This window comes from Ursus arctos, unplaced genomic scaffold (genome assembly GCF_023065955.2).
Source record: "Ursus arctos isolate Adak ecotype North America unplaced genomic scaffold, UrsArc2.0 scaffold_4, whole genome shotgun sequence".
Lineage (NCBI taxonomy): Eukaryota > Metazoa > Chordata > Mammalia > Carnivora > Ursidae > Ursus > Ursus arctos.
This window is the reverse complement of record NW_026623056.1, coordinates 89258055-89271305: the sequence shown is the minus strand read 5'-3', so window position 1 is coordinate 89271305 and position 13251 is coordinate 89258055. Positions and strand designations below refer to the sequence as shown.

Sequence of the window (13251 nt, the reverse complement as noted above, 5' to 3'; positions counted from 1 at the left end):
TAACATGGGTCCAGCATTCAGCACATACTAGTGATTGTCATCGCTACCGACTAACTCGAAGGCAGCACTAAAATCTTAACACATTTCAAAAGTCACGTTCCACGTTAGCAGTGCCAAGGTTGGGCATGTTGTTAATTACTGAGCAGTTGCTAATTACCAGCCATCACAGAAATCCGTACCAACTGGCTCAGCGCTCCACCAAGTAACAGCCCTGCCTCTGGGGTAAATACGAAGAGATGGGTGGGCAGGAAATTCACGGACAATGTTCACACGAAAAAAAAATATCTGAAAAAGTTTATTCTTCATAGCAACATTCATATTAACTTTTATGGGGCAAATGTACAATCATCAAAGACTAACATGAGGATGTGATTTTGTTTTTTTTGTACAGACATCTCCTGTTTTGCTTCTTAGAAATGCTTCATTCTTAAACATCAAGACTCCTTAAACCACCACCTGCATAGTAAGGAACTCAGAAAGGCAGTAACATTCTTTGGTGTTTTCTCTTTTATTTATTGAAGAATGTGTTACCCATTTCCAGTATTTTCACGGCATTTGTGGTATGTAAGTTACGTCCCCTACAAAGCATGATCCAGACCTACATCATCGGGTAACATGAGAGCGAGCCTGATAAGAGCAGATACACGTGAATGTCTTCACGTAAATATCCAATAATGAGATCTTTCACAGTGTGCACATCGGCTTTGAATTTAATTTTATTCTTAACCTATAAGTTCTGATTTTTTCGGGCGATCTTCGATTTCTGATTGATCCTGATACGTATGCTCTTTTTTCACGGATAATATACAATAATGCCCCACATATTAAACATACATAAATATTGTCTTCATATGATGTAGGATAACAAAAATATTTTGAACGTCATGTAAGATAGAGGCTTATCCACCATCGATGGGACACAAGAAGGAGTGTCAAGTGACGAGTAAATTAAAATGATGAATTTGCAGATTTTACTTAGCTACTTGGTGGAATTCACGAAAATCTTGAAACATTTCGAAAGCCAAATTCTACTTTGGGAGGTGGGGAAACAGACTCCTTCTCTCCCCACAAAGGGGAGATTATTCCAGCCTCGCTGCGTCCCCGTAACTCTGGCAAAGCGGGAGTCCAGCCTTGGGACAGAGAGGAAGGACGAGCCCATGTCGGCGGGATGCGGGTCATCAGCCACGTGCAAAACAGAACCGGAGGGACACCTTCGCTAGACCAAAGTTACGTTCCTGACGGTCCTAGGACTGGCCATGATGAAGGAAACCTGCGGGGGACCTGCAGGGCCCTGCCACCGGTGGTCAGGTCCCTGGCGACAAAGGGAAGAAAGTGTATTTAATCAGTGGAGAGCAACAGGAAAGGCAAACTTGAGCCGACAGCTCCACGCATCAGGTGAGAAGAAACGTGAGGGCCCAGAGAGGAACCAAAGGTGTTAAAACCCGTCCTTCCTTTATTTCATTATTTTCAATAACCACACCCTCCAGAAGTTTCCGAGTTCAGGGCCTACCGAGTAATGCAGTTCAAAGAATCCAGTATTTGTTCGTATGAAGGCAAATGACAGCAAAGATGCCCTGTTCCGGTTTGTTTTCTTTCATTTTTTTTTTCCCAATCTTCCTATGGAAATTCTAACTTTTGGATGAAAATATAAAATATTTCTAACCTTCTGTAAAAGCATACTTTCCTTCTAAAGGCAAGGGGCGAAGTTGAACAAATGACAGTACAGGTCGCCCTGCTCTCAGAAATGGGGTCTTTGCCTTTCTCCTTGGGAAATGTGATCCCAGGCAAACCACACACTCCTCCAGAGGGGCCAGTGCCTGCCCAGGAGTACTGCCCTACTGCAAAACACGCACTAAGTTTTCCTGCCGGTCCGGACACCGCCGGCTTAGACTCGAGGGCACTGCGGCCACACTGCACGCCCTAAATAACGTAAGTGGGCACCATGCATTATTTACGTTGCGATGCAATGTCAGTAAGCCTTGAGGATAGAATCACTCTGCTCGCGGGCTTCACTTAGCAGCTCCCAGCCATGCAGGGAGGACGGGAGGCAGGTGGAACCCCTCACCGCCCTGCTCTAAGAACTGGCCTTCTGCTGTGAATATGCGTGACATTTTTGCAGTTGTTGTTTGCCTTGTGTTTTCCCTGCTGGGCTGTGCAAACGCGTTGCTGTTTTCTAAATTTACCAAGAGTGTATTTCTGTTTATCTCGGGAGGGTGGTGATTAGCGGGGAAGACTGGATCCATGTTTCACGTCGTTCGTGCCCTCACCCTTCAAACCTGACAGACTCAGGAGAGAAAGAAATGGAGTTGCCCAAAATAAACAGAAAACATGACTGGCAGGGAGTTGAGGCCTGGAGAGAGGAGAGGAAAAGGAGGACTCTGTGTGCACTAGTCACCAAGATGCAAAACGTTGGCAAAGCCCATGACTTCATATAAAAACAAAGGGTGCTTGCCCTTCCCACCAGCTGTAATTGTTAGTAAGACTTTCTAATTTTGTTAGTGTTGTCCTCGCGTGTTTCATGGGCAGTTATACCTGAGCTTACTGCACTTCACCAACAGAAAGTCCTTTCTAGAAATAAAGTCAGTATTAGGTATCCTGGCTGTAAGCCCAGCCTGGATAGGAATCAGCGGTGAAGAGAAGCGTCATGTTTTGGTATTTGTCAGTTTGCAACATCACTTCTTGTTTTCCTTTCTGATCCTTCCTACAATTGAATGCATGCTCTGGGGTCTCTGCAGCCTGAAATCCTGATTTTCTTTTTCTTTCTTTTTTTTTTAATAATAATTTTTTATTATATTATGTTAGTCACCATACAGTACATCCCTAGTTTTTGATGTAAAGTTCCAGGATTCATTAGTTGCCTATAACACCCAGTGCACCATGCAATACGTGCCCTCCTTACTACCCATCACCAGTCTATCTCATTTCCACCCCCACTGAAGCCCTCAGTTTGTTTCCCAGAGTCCATAGTCTAAAATCCTGATTTTCTGGGGCGCCTGGGTGGCACAGCGGTTAAGCGTCTGCCTTCGGCTCAGGGCGTGATCCTGGCATTATGGGATCGAGCCCCACATCAGGCTCCTCCGCTATGAGCCTGCTTCTTCCTCTCCCACTCCCCTGCTTGTGTTCCCTCTCTCGCTGGCTGTCTCTATCTCTGTCGAATAAATAAATAAAATCTTTAAAAAAATAAAAATAAAAAATAAAATCCTGATTTTCTTTCATCCACAGGGAATGTAGTGTGCCTTAGGACCCACCTAAAGTGCAGGAGGTTTAGAAAGTGTTCCCCCACAGCAGTGCAGCTTAGATTGTGAAGAGCCTCTGCTTTGAAACCCTTCCATCTGATACTCATCACAGCATCGCATAGCACCCCAAATTCCTCTCCATGCTTTGTGGCAGGCTTGTGGAGTAGAAGTCACTTCCCACGCACTAAGGAAAAGCCCCGCACCCTGTCATGGGTTGCCCTTAAGAACAGCGCTGTGCCTGTCTGTTACGTTGTCATGTTGGGCCATGAAAATATGGTCCTCGAAGCAGATCACCTGGAGAACATGGCAAAACTATCCATTCTTTGGCCCTATTTCCCAGAAATTCTGATCCAGAATGGCTGGAAGAGGCTCAACTTTGCATTGTAAGAAACACCCAAAGAGCTTCTGGTATACCGCTCCACTGAGACCTACAGCTGAAGCAGCAAGGTATCAAGATATAGAAGCTTATAGGTCCTAGAGGCTCCTCCGTGCTCAGCAAGCATTCCTTGGGATCCAAGACACTGGAAACACATCCTTCCTTTCTGCCACTTGGTTGTAGGAACAGGGACTGTCCCCACCTCTCAGCCCTTGATGAAAAGCCCCATGTTTAGGGGAGACCCTAGCAGGGGAGAGGGCTTACAGGTGGGATGAGCAAGGCTGGGAGCTCCAGGCAGCCAGCAGGTACTTTTTCCTGTGTTTACAGCCCAGAGTATCCAACAGACCTGACTCATGCCAGCCTGTCCCTGAGCAGAGCCCTCACGGCTCTGAAGCTTTCTCGGGGCTGTCAGTACTGAAAGCATCTGGACATAACAAGAGATCTACAAAGGAGGCTCCCCACAGCATCTCAGGTTGATCTTCCCCAAGGCAGTGTAGGTCTCTGGCATTCTGGACCTCAATCAGAAGGGTATGATGGAGCAAGGGTCATGGAGGCTGGGGCAGCAACAAGTGGGGTTCGTAGCCCGTCTTAAGTATTAATAGTCCAGCTTCCTGTTTTGGTAACCATTGGGTGCGGGACGTAATACAATTATGCCTGGTCCTGCATGATGAAGATGCGGTGCCTGGAGGCTCCCCACAGTCTGCAGACCAGACACAGATGGGGAACTCTGGGTGGGGCTGGAAGTTGTGGTCTTAAAGGTGAGGATGAGAAACCCCAAGACACTTCTTGCTCCTCAGAGCGCTTCCCTGGTCCCCGAGCCAGATGTGAGGGCACACTTGAGGCTCAGGACTGGACCCTCCTCCACTTAGAGGGGATCCCCACGATTCCAATAAGGGCACAGGCATCCTCCGCCCCTGGGAAGGGTCCAGGGCAACCCCTCCCCAGCGTACTTAGCATGGGTATCATGAATGCCGTGGAACATGAGCAAATCATAATCATAGGTGGCATGAAGCTACAAAGTAGGCAAGTTGGTCATCGGCAATGTCCCACTGTCCCAGCAGCCCCTCACTTCCATCTTGCTATAAGGGAGCCAATTGCCCTTAGACCTAGTCACCTAGACAATCACCTCACGTTGTCTTAAAACTCAGACACACTCAGACTGCACCCCAAGTCCACTGAGCCGGGGGGCCCACAGGCGGGACCAAGAATCTAGGTATCCTAAAGGCCACATCGACAATTTCCATATGCAGCCCCTGGCCCTTCAGACTTTCCCTTCCTTGGATCTTGTTTGAACAGGATACCCTTGCGGAAAACCGTGGTGCCCAAGGTTGCAAAGGAGCAAAGTGCAACCTAACGTGGAATTATGTCCTTTCTTCAACACCCCCAAACAGTGCTTTATGCAGCACTCATCTACACCAGTCTGATAGCATTGCTTGTCACGACTGGAGTGTGACGGTGTCTGCTGCATGCACACTGCTCGTACCGCCTCGCTTGTGACAGCATAACTCTAGGCACTGGAGACATTCTCCGCTTCAACAAATGACTTTTAATGAGCACCTGGGAACGCTGTGCTAGACCGCGTGGTCCGTGGCCACCCGTTAGTTAAGATCCAAAAATACTGAGTGAAAATAAGACCAGCAGGTTGAGCAGATGAGAAAGCCAGCATGAAGAGAGAACAAGGGGCACGGACTCCACAGTGGCTGTGCTGTTGGCAAAGCCAAGATCGCCCCCCTGTGAGACCTATTAATACAAAATGGGAGCCTCGGTGGCCGATGCATGTGCCACGCTTCCACGGATAGGACGTGCATCTGCCCCCCCAGCTCCACGGCCATGGGGACTGGGAAGAGCTTTCGCTGCAGGCTGACTCCCAGCTGGAAATCTCTCAGCTGGAGCCACGGGGTGTTCAGGACCCGAGGCTAGTGCAGATTTCTGCACAATCATGTAGTCTGGTGTCAACAACTCCGACAAGCCTGCTTTTGGGGCAGGAGTCGCACTGGAGCCCATGTGCATGGAAGGACCCCACAGCAGTACGGCAGCTCTGTCATAGGCTGGAGGCACACTGAGGCCTGTGGGGAGGAGGCCAGGATGAAAGTGAGACAAAGAGGCTCTGAGAAACTCTCAGCTGTGCCTCCTGGGCCATTAGGGGTCAAGACTCCCTACAGAATGGAGAAAGGCTAGGAGAAAAGAAAGCGCACTGAGGAAGGTCCTTCTCGACGTGCACAGCGAGAACATGGCTGCATGGACCAGGCATGGCTGCAGGCCTGGCCTTGGGAAGTCCTAAAAGGAACCTCTGCACCGCAGCTCACCTTGACCTGCTCCTATACTCAATGGCTTGGCCACTTGGCAGCTCTCGAGTGGCCAGCTGCCCACATGCAGGACTACGTCTTCTTTGGGCCATGGGCTCCGAGGCCCGGCCACCTCCTCCACCATCCGTCTTGCTCCCTCCCTTCCCTACATGCTCACGGAAAGCATAGCCCACATCTCGAGTCCGTGCTCTCCAAATAGACAACCTGCAGACAGGGCCTAGGCTTGTCCCCGAGAGGCACCCTTTGGTTCACGATCAGAGATGGACCTCTTCAAAACTGTGCTCGCACTAAATAGCCCCAGGTCAGTCTCTAGCCCCGCAAAAACTGCTCATCTTCCTTGCGTTCTGTTGACTTCTTAAGGACCCTTCTTAAGGCTCTGGGCTGAGACGCACCCTTCCCTAGAAGCCTGACAGACACTCCAAGAAACACAGGTGTGCGTGACCATCCCCTAGGGCCCAGCACCTTCAGGCCACTGCTCCTTTTCCACCAGTAGATTATTCAGCTGGTTACATGTTTAAGTAGCAGAAACTTAAGTTTCTCTCCCTGCGTATTTTCAAAACACTTCAAGCCTAAGAAGCATCTACTCTGAGCTCCAAAACGTCACTCTCCATTCCTGTATCCAAAAGCATCTAGAGTTCCCCCTTTTCCCTCATTTCTACTTCGTTGGGGGGGGGGGAGGATCATCTGACATAATCTTTTCTGACTCCCTCCCTGCCTAACACATGCCCCCAACTCAAGACATAAGCACTTTGACTTGTCTGGTGGAAAGACACGTGTCAGTAAAAGGTAACCATAGAAAAGCCACAGAAATCAAGGCTGGAGGAAAAGTGTTCCTGGGTGAGTATGTTGGGTTCGGGGAGAAGAGAACCGTCCATCAGCCCACAGCCCCCACTCGGGTCCAGTTGTGCAGGTTTGACAGGAAACATCCTTCATAGCCTGGTGATTACTCCCTTTGGCCAGCCACCCCTCACTCAAGAGATGGCCCCTCGGAAGAGATCCTGCTGCATCTCCAGGGCGAGCGCTCCCAGGGCCAGACTGAACGCATCAGAAGACATACGTGCCAAAGAGAGCAGCCTTGCTGGGAAGAAATTTACCTCTCCGTTTTCCTGACACCCAGCCTAAGGACTTGGCCTGAACTTGTACCAGGAACCCAACAATTTGTCACTTAGGCCGATGTTCTTGGGTGCCACAGATCCCTCATATGTCTTCCCATCTGGCTACCCCTGGTTTTCCACTAACGGCATCACTTAGGTCCCCCCGATACATAGCTGAGCATCAATCAAAGCTCGCCTCCCCCACAAAGGCCTGGAGGCACACGTCACTGGCAAGATATAGGGATTGAGCTGAATCCCAACTGCAGGGAGAAATATTATGGCCTGGAGCTGCCCAGAAACCCAAGTCAATATCTACCCCTAGAAAGAATGATGGGTCTGGGAAGGCACTCCCAGCAGCAGCACCTCAGACTGACAGCGACTCGTAGGCAGAACACAGCCCAGACCTCGGCTCCCACGTGCTGTCGGAAACCCAATCTGCAGGCGGGCCTTTTCCAACAGCTAAAGGGGAGAACAGCCATACATATCGGGGACAGCATTGCAGAGTCACATCAAAGTGCTTCTCACTTGAAGGTGCCTTTGCGCAGGTCAGAAAATGATCAGAAAATATGTATTTTGGGCGCCTGGGTGGCGCAGTCGTTAAGCGTCTGCCTTTGGCTCAGGGCGTGATCCTGGCGTTCTGGGATCGAGTCCCACATCGGGCTCCTCCGCTGGGAGCCTGCTTCTTCCTCTCCCACTCCCCTGCTGTGTTCCCTCTCTCACTGGCTGTCTCTCTGTCACATAAATAAATAAAATCTTTAAAAAAAAAAAAAGAAAATATGTATTTTGCCTACTATGACCATGGATATAAAGGATCGTATTTTCTGTGTATGCACCCCAATTCACTCATCTGTGGCAACCAACACTGACTCCAGTCAGAAAAGTAACATACCAGGTCCTCACGGGTCCTGAGTGACTGTGTTCTTCGTAAGGATGGAGCCCATCAGAGTTTGCCTCACAACCGACAATATCTACAGCTAGTGGTCCTTGCCTGGAGCTCGAGACCTGCACATTCAACTGCCCACTTGGCGTCTCTATGTGGGCGTGTAAGAGATACCCCAAGATCTACAAGCCCCCACCTACACTTCTGTGCAAGAGATAAGAGATGCAGTATCCCCCACGCTAACAGGTTAGCCAGTGAGCACTGGCCATGTTCTTCCATCACGAACACAAAACAAGCACCATTCTATAATCACCTACCACCAGGCAAGGGTTTTTAAATGGAAAAATTAAAAAAAAAACCTCAAAATGGGGAAAACGGTCTGAGTCACCTGATAAGGTCGCCTATTTCTCTGTTGTTCCCGAACACTGGATTCAGAGGACTCTAGAGCGGGAGAAACGAGCTCTGCAAAGGAAGAATGACTTTCGAGTGATAAGTAACAAAACCCAAATGACATCCTAGCAATTCTGATTTGTAGGGAAACTCATTTGCTTTCACACAGTAACCCGAGCATAAAGTAATCCTTAACCATAAACAGACTTGTTTCTAGAGTTCCCTTGAGGTTATATACTTTTCTAATCTTTTCTTTCTAATGAAATCAAAGTATGGCGAACTCACAATCCAGTCCTTCCTAGACTCAGTAGTCTCATCCAGAGACAAGGTGAATCTGTAGCTTTAATGCTGACCAAGGAAAATAAACACAGGGCCCAAGAGGACAAACAGACAGAGAGGTTTGGTTTGGGCCATGATTTTGGTCAAGCTGCTTGATTAATTGCTCAAAACACTAACAAATCAATATTTGTCCACAGGAAATTTTGTAAGCTGTGATCAGAATATGAAAGGACACAGTCATGCTTCCCGGAATTTTTGAGAATCTTAAGTGAGCCATTTGGAATGGACCTGGGAGGGGGCCTTGGTGAAGGGGGAGAAATGGGCCATGGAGGGCACCCCCAATCTTAGTGAAGACAGTTGGGGTTGGGGGGGAGGCTCTTGCCAAGAACTGATTAACGAAACATCTTTCTGTGGAATTTGTTTTGCCAGGTAACTTGTAAGGGCCGGGTCTCCCTCTCCCACCCATTCATACTCCACTCCTCTCTCATCTGCCTTCCAGAAGGATCTCAGATCAAATCCTACCCCTGCTGCTTGCTGGTGGCCGAGCCTTCTGAGATGCCCCCACCAGGACTGTGTCCTCAAAAGGGAAGACATTCAGGTGCTCCAAAGACTTTTCAAAACTGGGTTTCATTTTCAACATTCTCCCAGACCATGGGAGATGGTCTTATCCAAAGCTCGACAAGAACAGATTTCTCTCCGAGTTTCGTTTTTATTTGACGTTTTGGAAAAATGACCCTCAATGTATTAAAATGCCTCCTCACATGCTTTACTAAAGGTAGAAGGCTTTAACAAAAGAGAAAGCAGGATGCCTGGGTGGCTCAGTCATTAAGCGTCTGCCTTCGGCCCAGGTCATGATCCCAGGGTCCTAGGATGGAGCCCCGCATTGGGCTCCCTGCTCAGCAGGAAGCCTGCTCTCCCTCTCCCACTCCCCCTGCTTGTGTTCCCTCTCTCACTGTCTCTCTCTCTGTCAAATAAATAAATAAAATATTTTTTAAAAAAAGAAAAAAGAGAAAGCATTAAAAAAAAAACCCAGAAAATTCATTTTAAAACCCTTTAATTTTCATCCCACTTTATTTTAAACTTTGGAGGAAAAGGTGGATTTTTACTTTTTATAGAATATTTCTATATCCTAGAATATTTCTAGTCCTGAAATTTCTCCTTCTGAAAATTACTCCAAAAATAATGACCAACAAGGGCCGAGTCCCCTGCCCGGCACAGTCAGTGCTCGGTCAGCCCCTCCCCCACACTCCCCTTCAGGTCAACTGCCCCACCCCCCACTCACCTGTCGTCCTCGGCTCATCTGGGCTGTAGGCTTTGTTTTCACTCCCACTTTTTACTTTTGTCTCCACAGTTTCTTTGTTTGTCTTCACGCTTGCAGATTTCCTGGAATTAGACCATTTTGTTTTATTTTATTTTATTTAGACCATTTTAAAAAGCCAAATGCTAATCTGCAGCGATGTTTGGTTCACTCTGCCCCGCCCAGAGCATTCTTGCACGCTGAGCCTTCCACGGGGTCAGGACGGAAACTCACAGCCACCAGCACGACCGTGTAGGTGGTCAGCTTGCTCACGCTCCCACTGGGGTGGAGAGAGGCCCATGGACTCCATTCCCCTGTCCATAATCAACACCCAGAAGCCAGTGACCAAATTAAGCAGGATTGGCAAACTATGACCCACAGGGCAAATCCCCCACCTCTTTTTATAAATAAGGTTTTACTGGAACACAGCCACACCTGTCTGCTTCCATATTATTTACGGCTGTCTGCATGGTACAACCACAAAACTGCGATAGAGAGCCCGTGGCCCGCAAAAGCAAAATATTTACTATCTGGCCCTTTATAGAAAACGTATGCCAATCTCTGAAATAAAGTAAAAATTTGTGCAGTTTCCCAGGGGAAGAAAACTTGGCAACGGACAGCCAAATGTTTAAAGATATTCATGCTTGACCACTAAGAACGTATTGTAGGGAAATAACCAAAGATATGTGCAAAGATTTACTTGAAAGAATGTTCGTTCGTGAGCTATTGATAACAGCAAAAACTGCGAACAACGCACGTGCCCCACCGTAGGGGACTAGTGAGATAGATGACTATACATCTCTAAAGCGAGATTCCATGCCACCTGCAAAAATTATTACAGATGAGAGCTCTCATGCACTGCTGGAGAAAGCATAAACTGGCATACCCACTTCAGAAAACTATACGGCAGTATTGTCTGCCCTACCTACCCCGTGACTCTACTTACCCAGCTCTCACTGGTAGACATACACCCAGCTGAATACAACACAGGAAGGAGTACTTACGAACACATCACCATATTCAATTGCTTGGTGGCACAGAATTCATAATGAACCCCAAAACTATCCAAATGCCCATTTAAAAGAAAAATAAATTTCATATATACCCACAGCATGCTATTATATAATAATACACCATCTACCTCTTCACTGAACAATATGGACCAATCTCACAGAGTGATGCTTTAGAAAACATGAGTATACGTGGTACGATTCCACTGACATAAAGTTCATATGAACCTCAACTCTAATCTCTGGGGATGTGGGGAGGGAGGTCAGAAGACATAATCTTTGGGACGCCTGGGTGGCTCAGTCAAGCATCCCACTCTTGATCTGAGCTCAGGGTTGTGAGATCCAGCCCAGCGCTGGGCTCTGCGCTGGGCGTGGAACCTGCTAGAGATTCTTTCTCTCTCCCTCTTCCCCTGCCCCTCCCTGGCCCTCTTTCTCTCTCACTCTCCCTCTTTAAAAAAAAAAAAAAAAAGACATGACCTTTGAGGAAGGGGCAGACAGTGATTTGAGGGGCGTGGGGAGATTGGGGTGCTGGGGGCACTCGAGTTCTGCGTGTCCCCACTCAAGGCCCATATGCTTTGGGGCGCCTGGGTGGCACAGCGGTTAAGCGTCTGCCTTCAGCTCAGGGCGTGATCCCGGCGTTATGGGATCGAGCCCCACATCAGGCTCCTCCTCTATGAGCCTGCTTCTTGCTCTCCCACTCCCCCTGCTTGTGTTCCCTCTCTCGCTGGCTGTCTCTATCTCTGTCAAATAAATAAATAAAATCTTTAAAAAAAAAAAAAAAAGCCCATATGCTTTGTGAAAAGTAAGCTACACACCTACAATTCGTATACTTTTCTGAACTTATATTATACTTCAATAAGATATTTTTATTAAGCAGTTTATTACTACTATTTATTAACGGAAATTTTTTTAAAGATTTTACTTATTTAACAGAGAGAGAGAGAGACAGCCAGCGAGAGAGGGAACACAGGCAGGGGGAGTGGGAGAGGAAGAAGCAGGCTCCCAGCAGAGGAGCCCAATGTGGGGCTCGATCCCAGGACCCTGGGATCACGCCCTGAGCCGAAGGCAGACACTTAACGACTGAGCCATCCAGGCGCCCCTAATGGAAATTTTTTTATTACAGAAATTTATTAACAGAAATAATCTTCAGAATAGTGCCAAGTGAGAGGAGCAAGCTACAAAATAAGATTTATGCTGATCCAAATTTTGCAAAATGCATATGTGTGTCTATGTGAACACAAGTGTGTGTGAACGAATACATACTTACATACCAATACCTGCTTCTGAATTGGGGTCATTTCAAAATCATTTCTATTTTTTTAAAGATTCATTCATTTATTTTTAGGGGGGAGGAGCGGAGGGAGAGGGAGAGAGCCTCAGACTTCACACTGAGCCCAGAGCCCCACATGTGCTCAATCTCACGACCCTGAGATCACGACTTGAGCAGAAACCAGGAGTCCGATGCTCAACCGACTACACCCCCCAGGACCCCTCAAAATCATTTCCTCAAAGTGTATTTTTAATTTTTTCTATAATAAACATGCATTGATTCTGTAGGAAGGAATATGCGTGATTTTATTGCATAGGAGCCTGGGAGCAGCTGGCGTTTGCACAGCTGCCACCATGCAGGGAAAGCAGGTAGGATACGGGGGTCCCAGTGAGTCACCCCGTCTTTCCTCCCTGGACCTAACATATGTTCAGCATTCAGTATATCCTTGCTATTGTCATCCCTACTGTCATATTATTGCTGCTGTTGTCATTATTTCTCTTATTCTCTATCCACAACCCCAAATAGCTGTTGACCACTGTACTATGTTTTGAAATCATCTAAGATCCCAGAGAATAGAAATAAAAGATGTTACAAAGTCAATAATGGTGAACAGAAGAATCCGGAATAACTACTGGAGTCCATTTGCCTTCCTCTCCTTTTGCCCTAAGTCAGGCCCCAAAGGAGGTGTAGTTTCAAACTGCTGCTTTGTAGTGTCCTCAGAGAGACCCCAGCCACCTCACCCCACACGGCATTATCACCAATGAGCAACTGGGGTCAAAGGGAGAATGGCTAGTGTCTGTTACACAGTGATTACACACATCCTCATTCACCATGTGTAGCCAAAAGGTATTTTAAAATTGCAGCATTTCAAAAACTAAAATTATCTGATAAAATACTAAAAATTATATATGGTTTTGTTATAACACCCCCAGCAAAACCACCGCTGTCTAAAAATCCCTCCCCTTAGTGCATTTATACTTGCGTAAATATTGCAGACATTTAAACGGGTTATTGTATTATTGTAGGTCCTTGACATAACTACATAAAAGTGCTTGCAGCTACGTCTGGACAGCCATGGGAATGGCTGGGATTTTTCTGTCCCCTCCCCCATTA

General features: G+C 47.4%; 1 protein-coding gene across 2 annotated transcripts in view; it reads right to left on the bottom strand.

Moving 5' to 3' along the window:
• Nucleotides 1-278: 278 nt before the first annotated feature.
• The window catches only part of IGSF5 (immunoglobulin superfamily member 5), a 42767-nt gene continuing 29794 nt past the window's right edge, over nt 279-13251 (bottom strand). For both annotated transcript variants that reach the window (XM_026501235.4, XM_044389137.2), the window contains 3 exons: nt 9844-9944; nt 8281-8354; nt 279-1312 (listed from right to left, as the gene is read on the bottom strand). In XM_026501235.4, coding sequence (XP_026357020.2) covers nt 1217-1312; nt 8281-8354; nt 9844-9944 — 271 coding nt within the window. In that variant the 3' untranslated portion in view covers nt 279-1216. The remainder of the gene's footprint in view (nt 1313-8280; nt 8355-9843; nt 9945-13251) is intronic.